The sequence below is a fragment of the Dermochelys coriacea genome, chromosome 4 (genome assembly GCF_009764565.3).
Source record: "Dermochelys coriacea isolate rDerCor1 chromosome 4, rDerCor1.pri.v4, whole genome shotgun sequence".
NCBI lineage: Eukaryota > Metazoa > Chordata > Testudines > Dermochelyidae > Dermochelys > Dermochelys coriacea.
The window spans coordinates 10,588,362-10,615,074 of NC_050071.1; the positions used below are offsets into that span (position 1 = coordinate 10,588,362).

Genomic DNA, 26,713 nt, shown 5'->3' on the forward strand with positions numbered 1-26,713 from the left:
TTCACCAGTGCCAAACACAGATGTAAAATCTCTATTCCTATTCGAGATTCCCCTGTAAGTCCCGTATTAACCCTTTGGGCTACAGCATCTCACTGGAGCTCATGTTCAGCTGATGATCTACCATGATCCCCAGATCTTTTTCAGAATCACTGCTCCCCAGAATAGAGTCCACCATTGCGTAAATATGGCCTGCGTTCTTTGTTCCTGACGTATGCATTTGTATTTTGTCATATTAAAATGCATATTGTTTACTTGCGCCTAGCTTACCAAGCAATCCAGATTGCTCTGAATCAGTGGTCTATCTTCTTAATTATTTATCACTTCCCCAATTTTTAGGTCATCTGCAAACTTTATCAGTGATGATTTTATGTTTTCTTCCAGGTCATTGAGGAAAATGTTAAATAGCATAGGACAAGACGTGATCCCTGCGGGATCCCATTGGAATCACACTTGTTTGGTGATGATTCCTCATTTGATTACATTTTGAGACCTAACAGCCAGATTTTAAACCGTTTAATGTGTGCCATGTTAAAAAACTAGAAAGTTATAAAATAAATCAAAACATTCTGCAGTACCAATTCAAATGCCTTACAGAAATCTAAGTATGTTTAATCAACACTATTACCTTTATAAATCAAACTTGTAATCTCATCAGAAAAAGATATCAAATTAGTTTGAAAGGATCTATTTTCCATGAACCCATCTTGATTGTCATAGAATCATAGAATATCAGGGTTGGAAGGGACCTCAGGAGGTCATCTAGTCCAACCCCTGCTCAAAGCAGGACCAATCCCCAAATTTGCCCCAGATCCCTAAATGGCCCCCTCAAGGATTGAACTCACAACCCTGGGTTTAGCAGGCCAATACTCAAACCACTGAGCTATCCACCCCCCTCCACCCCCCTCCGATTGACTACAGTATTTCTGTCATTGACTACAGTATTTCTGTATCAGCTGTTCCCTTATCTTGCCCAGTGTCGATGTTACACCAACAAACCTATGATTACCTGGGTCATCCCACATACAGTTTTAAAATATTGTCACAACATTTGCTTTTTTTGTAGTCTTCTGAAAAGTCCTTGTTGTTCCAAGACTTATTAAAAATCAACATTAACAGTCCAGCAAGTTCCTGAGCCATCTCTTTTAAAATTCTTGGATGCAAGTTATCCAGAGTCGCTAATTTCAAAATGTCTGACTTTAGTAGCTTCTGTTTAACATCCTCCTGAGATACTGGTGGAAAGGATAGTGTGTTATCATATAACATGATTACAGTAGAACCTTAGAGTTACAAACACCAGAGTTACGAACTGACCGGCCAACCACACAACTCATTTGGAACCAGAAGTACGCAATCAGGCAGCAGCAGAGAACAAAAAAAAAATAAAAAGCAAATGCAGTACAGTACTGTATTAAACAGAAACTACTAATAAATAAAGGGAAAGCAGCATTTTTCTTCTGCATTGTAAAGTTTCAAAGCTGTATTAAGTCTGTTCACTTGTAAACTTCTGAAAGAACAACTATGTTTTGTTCAGAGTTACGAACATTTCAGAATTACAAACAACCTCCATTCCGGAGGTGTTCGTAACTCTGAAGTTCTACTGTACATCTGTTCCCCCCAATACAGAACAGAAATATTTATTGAACACGTCTCTTTGCATTAGTATTGATAATTCTATCGTTTTCATAGTCACCATAATAGAGGCTCAAATTAAATGTATACCCCAAATTAAAAAACATAGGGGACCAAAAACATGTCACCGTGGCTAAACGGAAAAGGACAAGAAATAGAGGCAAAAAGGCATCCTTTAAAAACTGGAATTCAGATCCTAATGAGGACAATAAAAAGGAGCATAAACTCTGGCAAGTCAAGTGTAAAAGTACACCTCTACCCCGATATAATGCTGACCTCGGGAACCAAAATATCTTACTGCGTTATAGGTGAAACTGCGTTATAACAAACTTGCTTTGGCCTCGAGCATTTCCATTATTAATAGTCACTTCCCACCCCCTGACTGACCCCTCGGAACCCCTGACTTATCCAACCCCCCCCTCCGCTCCTTGTCCCCTGACTACCCCTTCCAGAGGACCCCCCCATCCCTAATCACCCCCAGGACCCCGACCCCTATCCATACCCCTGCCCCCTGACAGGCCCCCCACACCCTATCTGACGCCCCCGTTCCTCATCCCCTGACCGCCCCACCCCCAGAATCTCCGAATCATCCAAACCCCTTGTGCTCCCTGTCCCCTGCTTGCCCCCCAAGACCCTCTGCCCCTTATCCAACCCCTCGGCCCCAGCCCAGCCCCTTTAACACGCCGTTCAGAGCAGCGTGTCGAAGTGCACAGCCCCACCCTCCAAAGCGCTGCTTTACCACGTTATATCCGAATTCGCGTTATATCGGGGTAGAGATATATAATTAAATAGGCCAAAAAAGAATATGAAGAGCAACTAGCAAAGGACTCAAAAACTAACAGCAAAAAATTTAAGCACATCAGAAGCAGAAAACCTGCCAAACAATCAGTGGGGCAACTGGACGATGAAGGTGCTAAAGGAGCACTCAAGGAAGATAAAGCCATTGCAAATAATTCATTTAGCTTCTCCTCATTGTTCTTCTCTACGGAGGTTGTGAAGAAGAGTCCCACACCTGAGCTGTTCTGTTTAGGTGACAGATCTGAGGAACTGTCCCAGACTGAGGTGTCAGTGGAGGAGGTTATGGAACAAATTGATAAATTAAACAGTAAAAAACCACCAGGACCAAATAGTATTAGCCGAACAGTTCTGAAATAACTCATATAGGACATAGCAGAACTACTAACTGTGATATATAACCTGTCATTTAAATCAGCCTCTGTACCAGATGGAATTCACCCAAGAATTCTGAAGGAATTCGGATATGAAACTTCAGAACTAACAATTGTGGTATGTAACCTGTTGCTTAAATCAGCCTCTGAACTAGATGACTGGCAGATAGCTAATGTGATGCTGATTTTTGAAAAAGTCTCCAGAGGCGGTCCTGGCAATTAGAGGCAGGGATACTGGAATAATCTGTATAGTGGGGATGCTGAGAGCCATTGAACCAAACTACAAACCCTGTATATAATAGAAACCGCTTCAAGCCAGAGGTTGCAGCAGCACCGCTTGTTCCAGCACCCATGATTACAGGCCAGTAAGACTAACTTCAGTACCTGGCAATTTGGTTGAAACTATAGTAAAGAACATATTATCAGACACATAGATAAACATTATATGTTGGAGAAGATTCAACGTGACTTTTGTAAAGGGAAATCAAGGCTTGCTAATCTATTAGAATTCTTTGAGGGGGTCAACAAACATGTGGACAAGGGGGATGCAGTGGACAGTGTGCTTGGACTTTCAGAAAGCTTTTGCCAAGGACCCTCAAGTAAGAAGTAATGAGAAAAGAGGGAAGGTCCTCTCATGGATCAGTAACTGTTTAAAAGACAGGAAACAAAGAGTAGAAATAGATTGTTAGTTTTCACAGTGGAGACAGGTAAATAGTGATGTCCCTCTGGGATCTGTTCAGGGAGCAATGCTGATCAACATATGCATAAATTATCTGGAAAAAGGGATAAACAGTGAGAAGGCAAAATTTGCATACAATATTAAATTAGGACAGTTAAGTCCAAAGCAGACTGCAAGGAGTTACAAAGGGAACTCAGAAAACTGGGTAACAAAACAGCAGATGAAATTCAGTGTTGAAAAATGCAAAGTTATGCATGTTTTAAAACACAATCCCAACTATACATACAAAAGGATGGGATCTAAATTAGCTATTACCACTCAAGAAAGAGATCTTGGAGTTATTGTGGATAATTGTCCAAAGACATCTGCTCAGTGTGTAGCAGCAGTCAAAAAAGCTAATAGAATGTTAGGAACCATTAGGAAAGAGAGAGATAATCAGACAGTAAATACAATGCCACTATAAATCCGTGGTACACCCACATCTTGAATGTTGGTTGCATGCAGTTCTGGTTGCCATATCTCAGAATTGGAAAAGTTACAAAGATGGACAGCAAAAATGATTAAGGGTATGGAACAGCTTCCATATGAGGAGAGATTAACAAGACTGGGACTTTTCAGCTTGGAAAAGAGATGACTATGGTGGGGGGATCTCACAGAGGTCTGTAAAATCATGAATGTGTAGAGAAAGTGAATAAGGAAGTGGGATCACCTGATGAAATTATGTTTAAAGTAGGTTTAAAACAAACATATGGAAATACTGCTTCACACAGTACCCAATCCACCCCTGGAACTCATTGCGAGGAGATGTTGTGAAGGCCAAAAGTATAATTCCAAAAAGAATTAGTTAAGTTTGTGGAGGATAGGTCCATCAAAGGCTATTAGCCAAGATGATCAGGGATCTAACACCATGCTCAGGGTGTCCCTAGTCTGTGACTGTGAGAAACTAGGAGTGGATGACAGGGGATAGATCACTCAATAATTGCCCTGTTTTGTTCATTTCCTCTGAAGCACCTGGCATTGGTGACTATCGGAAAACAGGATACTGGGTTAGGTGGACCACTGGTCTGACCCAGTATGGCTGTTCTTATGTTATGTTCCTCTAGTAATGGACCAATAGTATAGTTAGGATTCTTTTGTTCCTAATGTTAAAAAAAACCCTCCTTCTTGTTGTCCTTAACTCAGCTGGCCATAGATTTCTCCTTGTGTTCCTCTGCTTCCCTTATCAGTTTTCTGCATTTCCTAACTTCTCATTTGTATTCATTACTATCAATGTTATTGTTTTATTTGGTATAGCTGTCTTTCCTCCCACCTAAACCTGATCAGTTTTTTAACAAATATGGCCACCTTCCTTGGTTGTGGCTTTTTGGACAGCTAGTAAGGTGTTTGTAAACCATTCCCAATTATCATTCAGAGTTTTCTGATTAAATTCTTCGTTCCAGAATGAAACAAAAAGATTGAAACACCCTGCTGCCAGAAGTCCTCTAGGCTTAGCAATAAGAGGTACAGTTTACAGTGAATTAGTTTAGATGTTCATTATTTGTTTTGTGATAGCACTTAGGAACCCCAGTTTTCCCAAAGTTAGTAGGAGGCAGTAGTGCTAAATTCAGGGGAAGATTTATAGTGGAAAATTAGCCTCAGAGGTAACTTGGGAGAGACTAGTATCCTTATCTAAGCATCCATTGTTATGGTTGAGATTATAAAAACAGCAAGACTGTGAAAATCTCTAATTAACTTTTCACCACATACGCTTATTGTATGGATTTTTCTGAGTCTGAATAGTGAAAATAGACTTGTCACTTTCACTTTTGTGTGTAGTCAGTCTTATTTTTTCTCCTTCAATGACACAATACTACAGTATATATGAATTGTAAACAAACCCAAATAAAATTTGTTTCATTTGAATTATAAAGATGACATCAATGTTTTTATTAATATTGTATTTAGAAAAACCTTTGTTTTTTGCAAAGCCTAAAATTCAAGGGTCAAACTAATAGATGTTATCTGTTTTTGTTTTGTTTTTTGCATATTTATAGTCATAGTTACTAAGAATGACCTCAGAAAAGCATGCAAGCTTATGCTCAAATAAATTTGTTAGTCTCTAAGGTGCCACAAGTACTCCTTTTCTTTTTGCGAATACAGACTAACATGGCTGCTACTCTGAAACATGCACTAATGTGTTAGCTTTTCAAATTCTTGTTTTGGAGAATAACATCTTGGTACATTTGAAATTGCATTTTAAAATTACCCCCTTTCCTCTATATTACCTTTCAAAAAGAGGCATTTGTAAATTCCATAAATAAGGGAATTTATAATAAAAATATTAAAATTCTGTACACTTTAGATACCTCACTAACCTTTTTGATTTTTATTTTTCCTATTCCTTTTTCTTATGACAGAATTATGGATCCAAGCCTGCTAAGAGAACGAGAGTTATTCAAAAAACGAGCACTTTCCACTCCTGCTGTAGAAAAGCGTACGGCACCCTCTTCTGATTCAACGTCTTCCAAAAAGAAAAAAGCAAAGTTAGAGCAGGGTGGATCATCAAGCTCAAAACAAAACACAGGTTGGTGGAAATACCTCTCATTGTTTCCTTCCATCTGTCCACATACCCTGTTGGGTCAGTCTTTCAGCAAACTTCCTATGTGGCCAGAGCCATTCTCCAAAGGTACCATCCTCTAGCAATCTTATGCTTGGGTCTTAGTTCCTGAGCATGAGAGTGCAGGAACTTTTACAACTCTTAAAGAGGTTTGATCCTGGAGAATGGAAGTAGAGTGTGGGTCAGGCCCCATGCTGTAAATGACATGCCATCCTCTGAATGATGTAAATGCTGGTCTCTGACCTTTGCAGCCAGTTTATGCTTGACCCTGCTTCATGAAGAAGCTCCTGGTGTGCTATGGTTGTGTGTCACTCCATCTCTTTTTACTGTATACTTTTCAGCGTTTTCAGCTTTCCACCCCATCTTTCCTTTTATCTAGGCTTCTGTATTGGTGCCTATCACTGTACCATCTCGGGTCTGATCTACACTTAAAACTGAGGTTGACATAGCTACTGCTCTCCTGAGCACTGTAGCTATGCTGATATAAACCCTCAGTGTAGATGCAAGTAAGTCAACGGAAGAACGCTTATGTTGACCTAGCTCCATCGCTCAGGGAGGTAGAGTTACTACAGCAATGGGAAAACCGCTTCCGTCAGTGTAGTGTGCATCTACACCATGGGGTTACAGCTGCATGGCTGTGATGCCATAGCTGTGCCACTATAGTCCCCATGATATAGACAAGCCTTGAGTGTCTCCCAAGAGCAAAGTCAACAACAAAGTGATCTCTCTCGCTCTCTTCCTTGCCAATGGGCTAGCTACGATTTTTTTTTTAAAAAATAAAAAGTATGCTTGAAGAAAGAACTGGGTTTTATATTTTGCTGTGTGTGCCATGTGGTCAGAGGTCATTCTTATTTTGTCTGGCAGTAAGTCTTGATCTGTCAATCTGGGAAGGTTCTGTAACCTGTGGTCACAAGTTGCTCTGTATTGACCAATAGTTTCACTGGAATCAGAAAGACAAAGAGATGGTGTCTCAGTAGCTAAGACCAGTTCCATGCAGAGCTTTGCAAGGCAAGTCAGATATCTTTAAACTGACTTGCATGTTTAGTGTCGAGCCAGCAGAGAGCAGTGAATAGAAGTGATGTGTTCCTGGTGACCTGTGTTGCTGAGCACAGGGGCTGCTGAATTCTGCAGTCAACTTGATAGGTTGCCTAAGGCTTTTGCCTCAGTGCAGTTCTGCAGCATATTATTGATTATTTTGGTGCTCTTGCATTCTGGTGTGCTTCTCGACTGCTTATTTTTCCTTCTAAATGCATTTTGGACCCATCAGCTTCTGCCTCAGTCTTTCTCACTGATTTTCTGTTTTTTCTTGATGCACCCTAACTTTGTTGTAGGAAAGTTTTTGAAGAAAGAGACTGCTCAGTGATTTCAAGACATGTCTGTATGGCAGAACTATGTCAGTGACAGATGACAGTATGCTCTATCTGCCAAGATATTGACCATAATAAGCAGAGTGTCAGAGTTGGCTGCAGATGTCATCCTGGGCCTGAAAGAAAAATGCAGCGTGCCTCAACCCTCCTTTAGACACCTCCAGGGGAGTCTTGTGCTCTGAGAATGTTGCTGTTGGCACAGGAAGCTGTGGCTTTGACACTGCCACCCCAGCGCTCTTGCACTGGTGACTTTGGCACAGTCAGTGTTGATGCTTGCACTGAAGCTCTAAAATGCTACAGATTCCCAAAGGGTTAGCAGTTACACCCAGTGGGGAAGGGGCACACACCTTACCATTGCCACAACTACCCTACACCACACACTGGGACCTTAACTTTCCCCAGTAGGGATCCCAGCCTTCCATCATCCCCTTTACCAGCCTACCCTCTCTCAGCATAACCAACTACTATACCAAACATCCACAAGTACTAATGTTGGATAAGTATAATCTGGGAAAAGGGTGTGTATGCAGAACGGCAAAAAGTTTAAGTTGTGGTCTGTAGTGTAGGGTGGTATTGTTAACAGTAAAGTGTATGCCGGTGGGTGGGGAGAATAGAGGTTGTGTGCTGTTGGGGGGCATAATTTTTCATTTCCTTGCTTCTGGGGATTTCAGTCATGTATTTTGTGTGTGTAAGAACCCTAACTGCTTAGCAGTGTTTTGAGTATTTAGGTCAAAGCAACTCATTGGATAGGTATTTCCTCTTTTATGTCACTGTCAGACCGAGCCAATATCAGAAGTGTTCAGTACTGCTACTGTGTGTCTTAAAAGGAATGAATTTGGTCTGATGCTAGCTCTGAGTGAACAGTTGTTTTGGATGTCTTTTTGTCAGCTCAAGCTCAATGTGGCTAAAACAGAGCTCTTAATTACCGCTGCCCCCCCACAAGTCCTCCTCACTGCCTTCTTTCTCAATCACTGGGGACAACACCACCATCCTGCCTGTCACTCAGGCCTGTAATCTGGGGATCATCTTTGACTTGGACCTTTTTCTAGGCCCTTATGTTCAGGGTATATCTAAATCTTGCCAGTTTTTTCTGCATAACATCTCTAAGTTATGTCCTTTTCTGTCCATCCACACAGCTAAAATTCTTGTCCAGGCTCTCACCATCTCTCATCTTGATTACTGCAACGTCCTTCTGTGACATACCAGGGTAGAATCCAAACTAATGAGTAGCTGTGTCACCCTTGTCCTCTGGCCTAGGATGTCCTTTACAATGCTTTGCTGCTGTAGCCTCCAACCTGGACATCTTACAAACAGCCTGCGGCATATAAGTTACTCTCAGTTGTGCCACACTTTGTCTCTTACCAGCCTGAGTTATACTGCAGGGTGACCCCAACGCACTCCCAGTCTTAGATTTTCCCCCAGAAGTGTATGTCCTGTACTGCCCAGCCCTCTCCTGGACAGTACAAGTTTATATCAAGTCCGTTATCTCTTTAATAGAAATAATGCGTGCACAACTTGCCATGCCAAATGGAATGTCCCAAACACTTCAATTTAAACACACTGGATTAGGTAAAACAATAAAACAAGTTTATTAACTACAAAGAGAGATTTTTACTCAGTACAAGTAATGAGGCATAAAAGTCAGAAATGGTTACAAGAAAATAAAGTTAAAATGCACCTGGTGCCTAACTTAACAAACTATGTTAAATTCAAAGCAAAGTTTTCTCACCACAGGCAGACAGCAAGTAACAGTCTATAGGGGAAACTCTGTTCTCTGGGCAGGGCCGAGCCAAGGGGTGAAAGTAAGGCGGTACGTGCTGGTACGACGTACCAGTAAAAAGCGGTTGCCTGTACCGGCCCGTACTACTGAATTTAAAGTGCTACCATGGCAGCACTGTAACGTCACTGCTCTTTTTGCGCCCCCTTTCGGTGGCCCTACCGGGTCCCTACTGGCAGGGCTGCTGACGGGGAGGGTGCAAAAGGGGCAGTGACGTTTCCACTTTAAGTAGGGTCCTTTAAAGTGCTGCTGCGGCAAAAGGACTCTGCTTAAAGTGATGCCACGGCAGCGCTTTAAAGTCCCTGTCCCTTTTGCCCCGTCCCCCCAGGCCGCCGATGGGGGTGGCAAAAGGAGCAGCTACCCCCATCCCTTTAAATCGTCACTGGAGCCTCGGGCGGCCTGGCTGGGGGACACTGACACCCAGCCTCACCCCTTCTGCCCAAGGCCCTGATCCTTCCGGGGGGGTGGGGTGGGAGGGGAGACTGCCCCCTTCCCCCCCACATACCGGTAAGAGAGAAATTTTATTTTTACCCCTGGCCGAGCCACAAACAGTCTTTAGCCCGCAACCGCCTGGCTGGGACAGACAGCAGCAAAACAGTCTAGGGGGGCAGAGCTCTGGTCCTCTGGCTGGGGCAGAGCCACAAACAGTCTTTAGCCCGCAGCTGCCTGGCTGGGGCAAACAGGAATTAACAGTCTGTAAGGGAACTCTGGGCAGGGCAGAGCAGTCTGTGGCTCCATAGCCTTCTGGCTGGGGTGAGCCCACAACAGAGCCCACGCCTTCTGGCCAAAAAGTTGGGGTTTGGCTGCTACCCCCGGGGTGGGGTCAGTGGTAGGAAAACCCAGTCCCACCCTACTCCACCTGGTCCCAGCCCATGGCCCTTATAGTGGCAATCCTCCCGAAACATGCTGACTCACTCTCCAGCAGCAGAATTGGACTAAAGTCTGGTTTCCCTGGACTACTTCCTCCCACAGTTTGGGTGTAGGTCTTCATAATCCAAAGGTCCTGTGTCCTCTGCCTCTTGTCTGCAGCAGCAGTCAAAAAGTGAACAAAATGTTGGGAATCATTAAGAAAGGGATAGATAATAAGACAGAAAATATCATATTGCCTCTGTATAAATCCATGGTATGCCTGCATCTTGAATACTGCGTGCTGATGTGGAAGCCCCATCTCAAAAAAGATATATTGGACTTGGAAAAGGTTCAGAAAAGGGCAACAAAAATGATTAAGGATATGGAACGACTGCCGTATGAGGAGAGATTAATAGGACTGGGACTTTTCATCTTGGAAAGGAGATGACTGAGGGAGGATATGATAGAGGTCTATAAAATCATGACTAGTGTGGAGAAAGTAAATAAGGAAGTATTATTTACTCCTCCTCCTAACACGAGAACTAGGGGCCACCAAATGAAATTAATAGGCAGCAGGTTTAAAACAAACAAAAGGAAGTATTTTTTCCACACATCGCGCAGTCAACCTGTGGAACTCCTTGCCAGAGGATGTTGTGAAGGCCAAGGCCATGGCTCAAAAAAGAACTAGATAAATTCATGGAGATAAGTCCATCAATGGCTATAGCCTGGATGGGCAGGGATGGTGTCCCTGGCCTGTGTTTGCCAGAAGCTGGGAATGGGCGACAGGGGATGGATCACTTGATGATTACTTGTTCTGTTCATTCCTTCTGGGGCACCTGGCATTGGCCACTGTTGGAAGACAGGCTACTGGGCTAGATGGATCTTTGGTCTGACCCAGTATGGCCGTTCTTATGTCTTCTCGGCCGCCGGCAGTCCCCACAACTCCTCGGGGTATTCATCTGACAGTTCCTTGGGATACTCGTCCATCTCCTCCAACTGCAGGACGTGGCTCCACTTGCGGGCTAGGCTGGGATCCTGCAAAGATCTCTACTCCCTGGAAGAGATGTCTGCTTCTTCCCATGGTCCAACCCCAATTGAGCTCTGGGGCTCTGCTTTTATATTTCCTGTCCCGCCCTGGGACTTCCGGTGCCAGAGGTGGGGAGGTTTTAGGTCTGCCCACCAGGGGGAGTGTAGTGGTCTCTGGCTCTCTAGTTCGGATGGAGGCTGCTCCACCTCACTACATCCCCTCTTCATGGAGTTACGGGCTACCCTGTGCTTGGTCTTCCTCTTGCTTCTAATGTATTTGTATAATGTTTTCTTGTTAGTCTTTATGTCTCTAGCTCATTTAATCTTATTTTGTGTCTTGGTCTTTCTAATTTTGTCCCTAAATACTTGTGTTATATTGTTTATATTCATCCTTTGTAATTTGACCTAGTTTCCACTTTTTGTAGGGCTCTTTTTTGAGTTTCAGATCATTGAAGACCTCCAGGTTAAGTCAGCATGGTTTCTTCCATGCTTTCCATCTTTCCTACGCAGTGGGATAGTTTGCTCTTGTGCCCTTAATAATGTCCCTGAAATACTGACAACTCTCTTGAACTGTTTTTCCCCTTAAACTTGCCTCCCATGGGATCTTACCAACTCCCTGAGTTTGCTAAAGTCTGCCTCCTTGAAAACCATTATCTTTATTGTGCTGTTTTCCCTCCTACAATTCCTTAGAATCATGAACTCTATCATTTCATGATCACTTTTACTCAAGACAGGCATTGGATCTGTCAATAATATGTATTTCATGGCAAGGAAAGATGGATAAGTGAGTCTAAAATAGTCAAAATCATGCTAACTCTGGACAGCTGAGGCCTGATCTATACTACAGAGTTAGGTTGACCTAAGGCAGCTTACGTTGACCTAACTCTGTAAGCGTCTACATTAAAATGTAGCTCCCACCGATGTAACTCGCCCACTACACTGAGTTAATAACTGCACCTACGCGAGAGGCACAGTGCTTAGGTCAATGTAGATAAGGCAGTGTAGACACTGCGTTGCTTACATTGACTGTTCCTGCCTTTCAAAAGCCATCCCACAGTCCCCCTGGTGAGTATGCACACTGCCAACCCAAGGAAGGTAGTGTGAACAGGTAAAAGAGATTTAATTACTGTGGTGGCTGTACGTCAACGTAACTTAAGTCAATTTAACTGTGTAATGTAGGCTTGCCCTAATATAGAAACTCGATACATTCAGCATGAAGGTGTGTTCTCAGGTCTGTAGCCAAGAACAATGGATCTGTAACTCAAAAGGCAATCCCCTTGACTGGTGAGGAGTGTGGGAGGGAGGTGGAGATCAGGAATGATCTATGAAATTATGGACTTGGAGACAGGAGGATGTGGGAGGTAATATCTTAAGTGATATGTTCTTGTATGGGGGGTGAAACGATACTCATTTGCCTCCAGACAGTACTCTAAATACTCCTTTGTGGAAATACTGAGGTGACCTCACTCTGATGTGATAACAAATTCTAACACCTAGGAACTGATAAACAGTTTGGGTGAGGGATAGGGTGGGAGTTCTCTGAGCTGCAGGGAGAAGTTGTCAGGTGCTTCCAGGAAGTGGTCAGAGAGGTAATTGTTTTCTGGGGATGAACATTTTCCTTTTTTCGTGTAATAAGAAAGCCTACCTCGCTGGGCTTTGCAAAATATTCAGATGCAATGTGTAATGAAAACCATTTATTTTGTTTTACTGACATTTTTTCTTTTCAATAAACTTGTTTTTAAGAAGACTGCCATTGTTTGGTAAATTTTGTGCAGACTTCCCCCAAAAGGAGAGCCTATAGACCAAGGAGGAGACATGAGATGGCAGGGGTGAGGGTGACAATCAGATTGATCTGTATTTCTGCAATTAAGCAACATTGTGAATTGTTCAGATGAACAAATATTTACTCTAGTAATCAAATATAGATGACAAAAGTTCATTTAAAAACAAAAATCTTTCTTCCCACATAAAGATTTTGCTAACTATTCAAGTTCACATCCAGAAGTGAAATAATTGTTGCTAACAATGATTTTTAAGGCCCAAAAAGCACATGACTTGCTCATAAGATGCAAGAGGCTTCATTTTGTTTGTTCGTTCTTCTGTGAGTTCTAGTGGTCAATCATTACTATACCACTTCTGTTTCTCTCTTTCTGAAGCTGTCCATCATGGTTCTAACTGGGTTGGATTCATTCGCTAGGTCTTTCATGGTTTTATTTTTCACACAGCAGCAACAGTCAAGCAACTCGTAAAGGAAAGCCAACGCCACCAGAGAAACTACAGTAAAGATAAATATAACCAGAATAATAAAGCAGGCCGTGTTCCAGTTATCATGGAAAGGGTAAATCTTTTGCACTTGAAAACCAAGGTATTGGTAAAGGGACGTAGTCTCGTTCCAATAACTGGTGTTGAAGGTTGCCATGCTTGGAGAGTCCTCTTATTGTGCTAACTGCAGCAGATCTATAGGCTAAAACAAACAGAGAAACAAAGGTGACGTTTTTAACTTCTAAAATGTCAGTATTTTCTTTTACCAACTAAGTTGGAACTTGAATTATTTTCCCTAGTTGGAAGAGTTTACTTTCAGAATGACAGCTAATTTCCTGTGGCAAGCAGTGAATAGCTTTTGAACTGGGGAGCTTTGGACGTATACATACTCTTTGAAGTGAAGCTGCATTAATCTGGCTCTTTATTTTGCTTTAAGTCAAAAATATATTGGCTCAAAATGCACAGCTTGACTGTGTGATGACTTTTTGAACTATATTTTATTGCAAGACTAATACATTGCAGCATGTATCAATAAAGTTAAGGAGTATCTCTCACTTACTCCAAAGATAATGCAAAAAAGCAATCTTACAGAGATTATTTTCATCTGCATGGGATGATTTTAGAAACATGTTCTATTTGTTACTCTTCAATGTTTTAGTTTTTTAATGGTTTGAAAACCCTCTCTGCACATATGACATTTCTAGCAAAACAAGGGCCCCATGTGCTGTTACTGGATGTGTGGATCCTAATGACTGGAATGATTAACATATAGCATTCTTCTATGTTCTTCCTTTGTTTACAATTCCATTTATCAGAATGGTCTGGGGGCCATCTGATTCCTTTAGGTAACTGCACATTTGGATAAATGGAAGTGCTATGTTAAGCTGCAGGATTTGTGGGTAGGATGAGGAAAGGAGGGAGGCAGAGAGGAGGGTGGAAGAGAGAGAAAGAGGGAGAGGGGCAGTAGTTGCAGGAGACAGGAGCCTTGTTAGTGCTGCTTTAGTGCTTCCCAGCACCCTCAGTGTTAGGGGAGGAAGCTGGCCGTTCCCCTTGGTATTTGTATTGGTGCCTGCAGAGCCCAGGGCTGTCAGTGCTGGGAAGCATTCAAGCAGCACCTCTCCCGTCTTCTTTCCTCCCCCTTTTTTCTCCTCCACCCACCTCTTTGCCTCCCTTCATTTCCCTCCCTCCTTTCCTTATACTGTTCGGAAATCCTTCTATATCACAGTTCCCACAGCCTTAATGTTAGTTAATCAGTTGGTATGTAACCGACAGGGCTACGTGGGGGACGCAGTGTCTTTTTGATAACTAGGCTGTCTGGATCATTTGAATTTGGTTAAGTGGAATTACAGTACCTTTAGAAATTGTAACTGTCTTGGAGAATGAGTTTCCAAAAACAAGGTTGAACTTTCAATTGCTCTCCTGGTTTATAATACAATTTCCTTATCTCATCTGTAAGTGCTGTTATAGTCTTTCGGTTATCTTGCAAGCTTCCTAACACATGAAGGACCAAATTCTCATAGTGTTCAGCACCCAGGAGCTCAGTGGTACTGTGACCCTGTGTGTTAGGTTACAACGCCTGGAATGCGGAGCTAGGCCTGGCTCTGCAGGACTGTAGCTGCTCCCACCAGGTGGGTGCGTGGCGGGCTTACTCTCCAGCCTATCACCAATGACCCATCACCTCCCTTTCCCCCAGGTGCAAAACCTGGCCCTGCCATTGCTTGGCATTAATCTAACTGCTTTCGTTGGTTTAGGGAGGCAGCAGGATTTAGATATGTGAACTTCTGGAACTGAGCCTAGAGCAACATTGTACTGAAGAACTGACTGCCAACTGAATTGAAATGGGAAAGGGAGCCCCTTGAGGCTTGGTGTTTTCTTAAACTGGGGGGCTACCTCTTCCAGCACCTCTGAGGGTAGAATGGGAGAGGGCTCAGTTGAGAGAGATGATGCAATGGGGCAGGGAGAGGAGGAGAGAGATTAAAGCACAGTTTTTACTCTGCTCTCATCCCTCACCTTAGAATATGAAAGACAAATGTACTTGTTAGAGTACTATGAATTAAGTCCTACATGCAGAGGAGCAGGCTAAGGGCTGCTTTGGATATCTTTAAGATGAATTGAAATATATATATATTATAAATACCAAAAAAAACTATTTAAGAACTTCAGTTATTAACATGATAGGCTACCTTTACAGTCCAACAAATATTTGTAAAAGTGAGTTGAAAAGTTCTGGTTCTGCTCATGCACAAGTTAATTATATCAATCACTTCTAGAGTAGGGAAGAATGTACATTTTTCCTTTTTAAAAAAAGCATTTATTACCTTTAACTCTGAATTTCCTGACTTATGAACAGTTTTAGACATCAGTCTTAATATAGTTGTAGTTTTTGCATAGTATAGAGGACCGGGAGTGACTCCATAGTTAAGGTCTTGTCTACACAGGGACATCCAGGAAAATTAATCTGAATTAACTAAAGGTATGAATTTGAAGTGGATTAGTTAAACGGCATTAAACCCTCGAGCGAACACCCTCATTCAAAATTAAAGTGGCTTTAATTCTCTTTAAACTAATATGCATAACGGCACCAAATTAAAATCTCACAGGCAACCTTCATTCTGGTATTTTATAACTCTCGAGAGCATGACTTCAGCCTTAAAGTTTTCTTAATTTATATTTTTGTATGTAAATGAATATGTAAATGTTGCTGCACAAACTTGGTACAGGAAGACTGAAGGTTAGGTAAGAAAGGCTAGAAGTCTCTTGCATGTTATACTCATGCAGGAGGGATATGATGTAACATTAGCTATATAGCTCTGATTTTAATTAATTAATGAAAGATGCTCAGTTTGTAAAAAATGTGTTTTATACTGCGTATAATTACACTGGACATGAGGCAACTTTGTTCACTTAAAAGTTGAAATTCCTTACAAAAATCTTAAGATAAAGTGAATTTTGTGTTGTAGATAAAATAATGAATAAAGGTGTAGCCTATTAAGAAGTCTACCTGGTTACCTTTTATTTAACTTTACTTAATCAAAATGCTACACAACCAGAAAATACTAATTGTAAAGAAAGCATCAATGTTTTGTTTACAAAGTTGAGAACCAAAATATATGGATAATTGAAAGGAAAAATTTCATATTGCTACCTATTTTAAACAGTTTGTCTATGACTTTACCAATAATAAAATTGGGCCATTTTTAATATAAAACAGGAAACAGCCAGGATGCAGTTAACTTAGCTTAAGTTGTATTACATTTCATTGGTATTGCTTATATACTGTTCATCATGTTGTTTGTGTGCTTCTGTTTGGCTGAATAAAAACCAAAAATGAAATTGTGACATTGATGAGGGCCCTATCTCAGAGCTTGTCTGTCAGGATGAGTGCATCCACAGAAAATTAGTTTTGGGAGCTGTGGTAATTTATTGAATTCCTTTTTAAACTCATAGCTAAGGATAAAGAAATAATTATTTCAATTATAAAAAGGCAAAATACATACAAGTATGAATAAAGGTTTTAATGTGGGAATTTGCTTTTGCCTTTTTATAATTGAAATAATTATTTAGATGAAGATTTCTTTGGAAAATTATTTTAAAGAAAACTTAGGTAAAATAAGCCTTCAAAATGCTGTTTCATCTTTCCTTTTTTTCTTTTTTTGGAGGGTGGGTGACGTGGACAATAAATTTCAGTGGTAGTTTTAGCTAATGATGCCAGATTGGGATCCATGGAGGCTGAAGAGCACTATTCACAGAATGCCTCTCATAGCATCCTCAAAAGGCCAATCCTGCATCGTGATCAGTGCCCCAGCTCCTGCTGAAGTTGGGGGGTATGCCTTGCAGAATCGGGCCCAGTGTATTGGAATTTTGATTGAGGGGTTGTATTTAAATTGGGATTGAGGGAATATTGCATTTCCTCTCCTCATTTTATCCCCTTTTCTCCCCTTTCCTTCCTTTGCTCTTTCTCTCACTCATTGTTGAAATTCTCCTATGGGACAGTCCTGCACAGGAAGACTGAATTACTGTAACTCAGCTGTCTCTAGTACTTTCCAAACATCAATGTGAAATTAATGCACTACTTGTCAGTTTCACTCTTGCTGATGGAGTCATTCCAGGATGCACAGTATCCTCTGTGATGAGGCAAATGTCTCTTCTCCCAGTCCTCCCCGAAGCTAGGAGGTGCCCTTAGTAGAAGTAGAGCACAAGAGGAGGGAAATGAGTGGCTTGACAGTTGAGGGACAGAACCTCCCCTCTGCTCTGAAGTATGGAAGTGGTACAGACTCATTCTCTAATATCCTTTAATAGTTCTGTTTTGTTGTAGTCTGTAAAGGAAACCTGGGTGTGGGATAAAGTCTCACAGTATGTACATTTTTGGGTAAGCAGTGCCCAGGGGTTTACGGTTCTGTTATTTTTAACAACCTTCATATTTTTTAGTTTGAGAGAATGGAGGAAACAGCATGTAGTCTATCAATTGGGAGATTAAAATAAGATATAATTTAAGGTCCTACTTCATTCGCGATTTGCATATTCCACAATATTAGGCTTCCACCACAATTTTGTTTTAAATAAGCTTACTTTGCACAGTCCACAATTTTGCATACATTTTGAGGTTTGCAACACACACTTCCCCCCCCCCATTAGTATATTAAATGATCTTGAAGAGTTCAGGGCTGTAACTGGGGTGGGGTAGGGAGTTAAGTTAGGCAGCCGCCCAGGGTGCAAAGCTGTGGGTGAAGAGGGGCAGAAAAATTGGAAGGAGGGAAACAGTAGGGGGTAGAGCTGGTAGGGGGTAACGGGCATGGTATTGCCACCCTTACTTCTGCACTGCTGCTGGCGGTGGTGCTGCCTTCAGAGCTGGGCAGCCCAAGAGCAATGGCTGCTGACCAGGTCCCAGCTCTGAAGGCAGCACCACCACCAGCAACAGCACAGAAGTAAGGGTGGCAATACCATGCTTGCTGCCAGGCTCTACCCTCTAGAGTTTTTTTCCTCATTTTTCTGCCCCATTTTTCCAGGCCTCACCTCCCCAGCTTTGTGCCATGGGCAGCTGCTCCACTCTCCCTACCCTGGTTACGGCCCTGTAGTTGCACCAAATTGTCTGGTTATAAAATATAATTTTTTTTTTATATATATATATATATATATATAAAATAGCAGCTGAGTTGTGGACAAGACATAAAGAATTGTGGAAAAATAATAATTGCAGTAATTTGGAAAAGCCACAACAGACCTGTTTGTTTAAGAAAAATTTGCTGGAACAATATAAATGCTCTACTATTATGCTATGCCTGTGATTTTTATGTATATATCTCTCTCTCTCACAGGCATAGCATAATAGCTGAGCGTTTATATTGTTCCAGCAAATTTTTCTTAAACAAATAGGTCTGCTGTGGCTTTTCCAGATTACTGCAATTAAAAAGGTCGTTATTATTTTTCCACAATTCTCCATGTCTTGTCCACAACTCAGCCGCTATTATCTGAAGATCATCCCATGATTTGGTTAGTGTTTTAGCTATAATTAATTTTTAAACTCTAATAACATGAGTTGTAAGACAATATTTTTAACCCCTTTGATATCTGATAGCTAGTGATTTAGTTATATGATGTGCCAATTGATGTTTTGAAGATAGTGCTTAGCACTTCTTAAATCAGGGGTGGGCAAATTTTTTGGCCTCAGAGCCACATCTGGGTATGGAAATTGTATGGCTGGCCATGAATGCTCATGAAATTGGGGGTTGGGGAGGGGGGAGGGCTCTGGCTGGCAGTGCGGGCTCTGGGGTGGGGCCAGAAATGAGGAGTTCAGGAGGGGGCTCTGGGCTGGGGCAGGGGTACTGGTGCGGGGGGTGAGGGTTCTGGCTGGGGGTGTGGGCTCTGGGGTGCAGGAGGGTGGGACCGAGGGGTTTGGAGGGTGGGAGGGAGATCAGGGTTGGAGCATGGGAGGTGGTCTGGGTGGCGCTTACCTCAAGCAGCTCTCGGAAGCAGTGGCATGTCCCCCATCTGGCTCCTATGCGGAGGCATGGCCAGGCGGCTCTGTGAGCTTCCCCATCTGCAGGTGCTACCCCTGAAGCTCCCATTGGCCCCGTTTGCTGGCCAGTGGGAACTACAGGGGCGGCGCTTGGGGCGGGGGCAGTGTGCAGAGCCCCCTGGCTGCCCATACGTGTAGGAGCCGGAGAGGGGATGTGCCGCTGCTTCCGGGAGCTGTGCAGAGCAAGCCTCCAATCCTGCTCCCTGGCAGGAATTTGAGGGCCGGATTAAAATGTCTGAAGGGCAGTATGCAGCCCCTGGGCCTTAGTTTGCCCATCCCGTGTTAAATGGTGGCTAGGAAAATTAACTTCCTCCATTGAAGAGAGAATTTCAGATAATTCTACTTTATAAACCAAATTGGGGCAGGGGTCCAGTTACCAGCAGTAGGCTGATTTTGATAACATTCTACAAGTGTTGGCTCTCTACTAGTGACTATAATCCCCCAGACTTGACTAAAGCCAAGATAGCTGTTGAGTCATCTACCAACACTGTTGTAATTGTGAAATACAAGACTAAAGACTTCATTGCTAATCCATCAAAATTAACTGCAGCACTGATAAAGTAAGAAAAGGCACATCTTTGAAAACTATCAGAGAAACTCGGGTTCGACACAGTTGCATTTTAATTCTAATTGCAGTAGGAATATTTAAAATTTACACTGAGCCAATCTGATTAGTATGCATTACAGGTATAGTGCATGAACAAAATCTAGTAGTAGTTAAATATTTAATGTAGTTCTATAATACGTTTTAATTTAAAAATCATTCTTTGGATGATGTGATAATGTAAATTTACTTGGAATTGTATTCAGAGGAGCAGTGGCAGAATGACTCATTTTAATGCAGTGCTGAGGAAGTCTCAAATAAGAAACAACTGGCAAACATCTTGGGGTAATGGTATCTAGAAATCTCTCATGGATTCTAACCTGTCTGTCTGCATCATGCAGATGGATTAACACTCTTATATTTACCCCAGGAATATGTTAAGTGATAAGGTTGATTTTCGTGCTAGTCTAACAATCCAATTCTTTAGAATACATTTGTAGCCTAGCTAGGCAGCATACAGTCTCATTCTTAAGCAATTTAGTGATTGCTTTATTGTTTATATTTGAAAAATACGCCTTCTAACATTTTTGTTTTTTCTTTGTTACAGAATTAGCTTTTTTTTTTTTTTAATAAAATGATTTGTATTAGCATCTATTTTAAAACAGTCAGAATCAACTAAATGGAAGGTGAGGCTGCCAGAAATGAGCTACTAGCTAGTAAACATCAAATACATTTTGGCTTGGGTGTGTTGGGTTTCTTATAAAATGGAGTGGTCATCAATTTTCTGTTAATGCACAGATGGTAATAGTGCTTGTCTGATAGTAGCAGATTAAGGATTGTAGCAGAGTAAAATCCTGTTTAACACAAAAAGAAAATTCATGCTGGCTTTTATAGGAGAAAGGCTTTATATAGACTTCTTTTCTAAGCTAAAGATATATTTTCTTTCAATAATCAATATAAATGTAAGACAATTTTAAAAAATGGTACAGACCTACCTCTTGTCTGAAAAGATGCTGAAAGAGCGCTGGTCTGCTCTATTTTTTTTAGTGCAGCCTATGGCACAGCTAAAATGGAGCTTTGCTACTATTGGCCAGAGCATAATGCTGCTGACAACTTCCTTTATGCTCATTTGCATCAAACCCACTACCCCCGGAGTAAATCATTCATAAATTTAAATGGTATTGTGTAGGATGATAAACGTGCTCACCCCGTATCTTATTAGTTTACAATGTGATCTTATTAACAGGTGTATTAGTGATAACAACGGTTGTTATTGACATGCTTTAGCTTTGAGCTGGAAGACAGTGAGTCAGAGCATGACATTTGAAATGTTAATACCTGCAGATTTCTGTTTCTGTTCAGTATTATATTTGCTTACAATAAACTGTAAATGTGCCACAGTCCGGTAGATTAAACAGGTTAATAGGAAACAACATTGCTGCCTTTGATTTAATTCTTGGACAGAGTCATTACATAATGTGTTTTTTTTAAACATAAATTATCAGTTGTGGAGATAGAGGTGCTGTCTAATTTTGTTTTACTAATCTCTTAGGTCTGTAACTATTAAGATTTTTTTCTTGGGTAAATTTCCTTCATAGAGAGGATTTAAAAAAAATTTAGTGATACAAAATAAAGACAACTTGCTTTTGTTTCTTTTTTTTTCCAACTTCTCAACTGAAGTTTCGGGAGAGGGTCTATTCTGTTATACCTGGATTTATACTGTGTAAGCTCTATGATATAAAAACTAATATATAAAACAGTTATTTAATTATAGTGTGTTACATTTTCTGTTATTTCAGCTTCCTCTTTTGGTCCATGTCCTTCAGCTCAATCTGCAGTGAAGTCATAATCTTGGAGTTATGATATGACAATCTATTTCTGAATTTTTGACATGGCATTCATTTTTAGGGTATTATGCTTTTGCTAGACCTTAGCAAAGCTCCTGTTTTCAATGTAAGTCTCTAGAATAATTAGCAAATGGGTCAAGGATATTATATATGAAAAACAAAAAAAGTAAACACTTTTTTTTTAAAAAAAACTGACCATTTTGAAGGTTTGTTTCACAATCTTTTTATAAAGTGACTTACAAATAAAATTAGTACATAACTGGCAGTGTGCCAAATGCTTCCTGCCTCTTCAGAAAGGCCAAGATGGATAGTGTGGGTGTATTAGCAGACTGAGTTTTGAAACTTAATTTACAGTTCCCTTTAAAGGAGCAAGGGCATGCTAAATTTAAACACAGTGAATATAACACATTTTCTCTGAGTCTGCCACTTATGTGATAACCCACTTTCTGAATCTACTACCTACTTACTGTGAAGGATTGGTCCTTAGCAAAAGTCTCAAATACATTTCGTAGAATACATTAGTGTGTTAAACTGGATCCACAGAATATGTTGCTAATTGTACTCTGTTGTGGTACCTTAATTAGGGGGTAAAATAAAAAACCTGACCAAGACTTTCAAAATAACTGTTGATTTTGGATGCTTTAACTTTTGGATACCCAACTTGAAACATTGCTTTTCAGTGGGTGGATGCTGAGAACTGGGTTCAGATTTCTGCTTATGGGAAAATGTGTTTTGCAGATTGTTAATGTGTGCTATGGCTTATAAGAAAGTATCCACCAACAATAGAATTCCCAGTTGGAAACCAAGCCCTCAGAAATGGTATTAGAGACACGTAGGCCTTGTCTGTGCTACTAATTTTCCTAATGGCCATTCCTATGCTTCATTTGTGCAATCATCAGTCAAAGCATTGGTGGAAACAGGGCAACAGCATTTTTAAGTGTGTTATCTAACCCTGTTTGGAGCACTTAGTCTTATTTTTGAGTTTGGGAAGGGCTCTGCTGGAGTGAATTAAGGACTGTTATAAAGCGTAGGTTACAAATGGAGCTGAGGTGAATCTCCCTTTCTGAAGTGCCCCGTGTTTAGAGAATCATATCAGTTTATTAATTTATATTTTATCAAACAAAGATTGTGTTAAAAATCACTTAAGGTTGCTTAAGTGCATATACCAGCAACCAGCCGGAAGAAAGACTGGAAATAGCTATTTAAGTTCTCGTATACCTGTTGCGACCTATAGCTATAAGTTTGCCTTCTCTGCATTCTCATCCACACCACAGATGACTTTTCCTTCCACGCAAAATATGTAGCGTTTAACTCCAGCCATGTGAAGTGGTTAGAAATGGTTATTGACTAGTTATTTAAAATATTTAATGGGTGAGTGTTAACTTGGAGTCTTTATATCGAGATTAGATGGCTTTCTAAAAGATGTGCTATGGTTCAACCTGTTAATATTCAGTAGTCACTGGGTGAAATTCTCTGGCCTGTGTTATGCAGGAAGTCAGATTTGGCTGACATACTGGTTCTTTCTAGCCTTAAAATCTATGAATTTACGGGATAGTGTATATGGAGAGATTTTTACTTGATTTTTTGTGTGTGTTGGTTGGATGATGAATTTTGAAGTAGAAATAGTTTTAGTTTGTTTATCTTCTGGGCACTGTGGCAAATGGCTGACACTACTGTGGTAGGTCCTGCGCTTTTTCTTGGTGTGGTGGGTAAGGGTGCTGCCCCTTACCCCTATTCTTGGGCATTGTGGGCTCTGCTTGTGCCCCAGTGGGAGAGAGAGTAGGGAAGGGACCCAGGTCCGCTCTCCTACTCCGGGTCCCAGCCCCTTCAGCTTTGCGGTCTGCTTACCCTCTCTCCCCTTGGGTAGGGGTTTCCCTCAGTCCTTTTTGCTGCTGGAGCCCCTAAGTCTTCTGCTCTGCTTGGGCAGGGTTTTCTTTCCCCTGGTCCTCTGGCTAAAAGCAATACTCCTCCAAACTCTAGTCAGCTCTCCTTCCCTCTCTCTGTCTGACTGAAGCAGGGTTTTTTAATTAGGTCTTGGGTGGGGCCTTAATTGGCTTCAGGAGCTCCAATTATCCTGAAGTAACCTTTCCCTAGTCCACAGGGAATAAGGCCTTGGTCATCCTAGGGCTTATATACCACCCAGCACCCAATAAGACCACTCTCCTGCCGTGGTCCAGGACCTGGGCAACCTGGTGCGGCTGGAGGCCTGCCAAGCTGTGTACTCGACGTCCACCTCCGCCCACCTAACTGGGTCAACAGCTCTGGACTGATAGTTGGAGCTCCCTCCCACCCACGCTTCAGACCATTCGGTGGGGCACAGGTCCATTGCTCTGTCTCAGCTTTTATCTTTCTGCCACGCGTCCTTCTCCGCTGGAGAACTGGCACAATTTGGAGGGCAGGGTGGTTGAGTGGTTGCAGAGGTGGGCAGGACTGCTCTGGTGCTTCTGCCTTCGGGGGAGGGCATTGGTGCTCAATCAGCTAGTCCTGTCCATGCTGTGGCAATGGCTCAACTCCCTGTGCCCAACCCCGGGGTTCCTGGCCTGGCTCCAGAAGCTGGTTCTGGAGTTCATTTGGCTAGGACTGCACTGGATCCCTGCGTGGGTTCTGCATCTTCCCCTGGAGGAGGGAGGGCAGGGCCTGGTGTGCCTGTACACTCAGGTCCATGTCTTCCGCCTCCAGGCCCTGCAGAAGCTCCTTTGTGGTGCAGGTAGCTTGGCGTGGAGCACGCTGGCGCACAGCTTCCTCCGCTGCCTCCGAGGGCTCCGATACGACCGGCAGCTCTTTCACCTCCATCCAAGAGGCCTTCCGCAAGACCTCTCTGAGCTGCCGGTCTTCTACCAGGACCTCCCTCCTCCGACCAGGTCCGTGGCGGCCACCGAGGGGGCAGATCTCCTCGTGGAGCCCCTGCTACACAATCTTCATCTTCATGTGCAGGTGGCAAAGTCACCCTCGGTGCGCCAGAGGCTGGTCCTGGTGGAACTTAGCAAGATCGGAGACCTCCTGGACTGCGACCAGGGAGACTGGGTGGATCCCTATGAGCTTGGCTGGCTCATGGGGCTCTCCGCCTTTGGTACCCCTTGGCATGTACTTCAGGAGGTGGAGGCAGCCTTATTGACCATATGTCTGTTTTTTCTCGAGCAGGTCCTGCGAGAGGGTATCCCCCGCACGCCCCTCATCTCAGGCCCTCAGGATCTTTTCATCGGGCCTCTGCCCCGTGAGCTCTCTCGGCCCCCACTCCTTTGTACCCCAAGCCAGCTGCGCGATTTGCAGCCGGTTCGCTTCCGAACCGGGCCACAGGACCATCTCTACACGCTTGTGCTCCACACTCTTCATTTCCCCACCCTTGTGTCCCACCCCGACACCAAGTGGCAGGACCTTCTACCAGCTGCAGAGAGTGAGGGACCCTGGTGGGCCAGCCTGTACTCCATCCTGGTTCCACAGCCCGCCGGGGACATTAGTTGGTGGCTCCTTCATGGAGCCATGAGCACGGGTGTGTACCTGGCGTGGTTCAACCTTCTTTCTGACACCTGCCCTTTTTGCGGTGTGAGGGAGACCCTGTCGCATGTCTATCTGCAGTGCGCCATGTTGCAGCCCCTCTTCCGGCTCCGCCAGAACCTCTTGTTGAGGTTCTGGCTGCATTTTCCCCCACACCTGTTTGTTTATGCACACTCCATGCGTGGCCCCATGAAGTCACCTCATCAACCTCCTCTAGCCATGGCCAAAGTGGCCATTTATAACACCAGGGAGAGGAGGTTGGCTAAGGAGGGGGCCTGCGACTGTGGGGCCTGTTTGCTTTCTTTCATCCGTTCACACATCCGGGCAGAGTTCCTCTGGGTGGCGTCCACTGGCTCCTTGGATGCCTTTGAGGAGCAGTGGGCGCTGTCCAGGGTTCTCTGCTCGGTCTCCCCTTGCGTATCCCTAGTTTTGGCCTTTTGACCCCCACTCCTGTTCCTGTTTTTTTTTTCCTTCGTTGTCCCCTGACTTTAGTTGAGTTCTGGGCTCAGTAACTCCTCCCAGGCTGGGGGAGGGGCCTTTAGCTGTGGACAGGTTTATGCCCGCCCACTTCGCAGCACCCAGTAAGACCACTCTCCCACTGCTCCCTGGCCCTGCTGTATCACAGGACGTTATTGTCTGTAATATTTCTAGTAGTGTTATTGCGGTGCAATGTAATAAGGAAGTAGACTGTGTTTTATTTCTTTAGTTCCTGTTTCTGTGGTGGAGGTATAGTTGCTTGCATGAAGGGAGGAGGCGTGTTGTGAGTGAGTGATATGGGGCAACACTATGAGAGATTGGCAGTGGGGGAAGAGGCCATATCTGGGGGTATATGGGCAGAAAGAAGAGGGAAAACATGGAGTGGAGGGTTTGAGGGAGAGGGGGAGAGACTGGGAGTGAGAGGTTGAGAGAGAAAGGATGGAGGGTCCTTGATTGCCTGAACAACTCAAGTGTGTGTGTGTTGAGGGGTGTGAGTACTTGCAGAACGCTTTCCCTGCCCTCCTAGCACGAATGCAGTGTCTTGAGCACTCTTTCCCTGATCCAGCAAAGTACTTTTCTCTTATGTTTATTGATAAAATTTCAGCTGGACCTATTTTCAGAGCAGGATATGAAACTGAATCTCACCTTACTTGCCGTATAATCTTGCATACGTTTTAATTGGTATTGTATTGCTTGCAATTTTAAATTAAAATTTCTACTCCTGGCTCACAATGTCAGGGCATATAGGTACCATTCAGTCACGTGGGTGGGAACGTTGAGCTTGCCTGTAGATGACATTCAGTGAATACAATTATAGTTGTTTAAAAGTTGATTTCAGCAAAAAGTCAAAAATGAGGTATTAAGCTTAGGAATTAAAATTTACTCCTTTGGTATTGATTTTTGCTTGCCTCCTCTTTAAAGCATAAATCTTAACATTTCTGCGCTTATGGAATTACATAGGGACCATATTTTCATTCACA

The 26,713-nt window shown here is 42.7% G+C and overlaps 2 protein-coding genes across 3 annotated transcripts in view; one reads left to right on the forward strand and one right to left on the reverse strand.

The window, feature by feature from the left end:
- GTF2E2 (general transcription factor IIE subunit 2) overlaps positions 1-26,713 on the forward strand; it is a 57,996-nt gene that overhangs the window by 4,440 nt on the left and 26,843 nt on the right. Inside the window, exon 2 of the mRNA XM_038399888.2 lies at positions 5,874-6,040. Coding sequence (XP_038255816.1) covers positions 5,878-6,040 — 163 coding nt within the window. The 5' untranslated portion in view covers positions 5,874-5,877. The remainder of the gene's footprint in view (positions 1-5,873; positions 6,041-26,713) is intronic.
- On the reverse strand, positions 12,772-20,999 carry SMIM18 (small integral membrane protein 18). 2 transcript variants are annotated; one of them, XM_043513058.1, is made up of 2 exons: positions 20,910-20,999; positions 12,772-13,556 (listed from the first exon to the last, which is right to left on the reverse strand). In XM_043513058.1, the coding sequence occupies exon 2, from the start codon at positions 13,509-13,511 to the stop codon at positions 13,218-13,220; it is 294 nt and encodes a 97-aa protein (XP_043368993.1). In that variant the 5' UTR covers positions 13,512-13,556; positions 20,910-20,999; the 3' UTR covers positions 12,772-13,217. The 2 variants fall into 2 exon arrangements, with proteins under 2 accessions (XP_043368993.1, XP_038255819.1); XM_038399891.2 differs by having other exon boundaries at positions 20,906-20,950.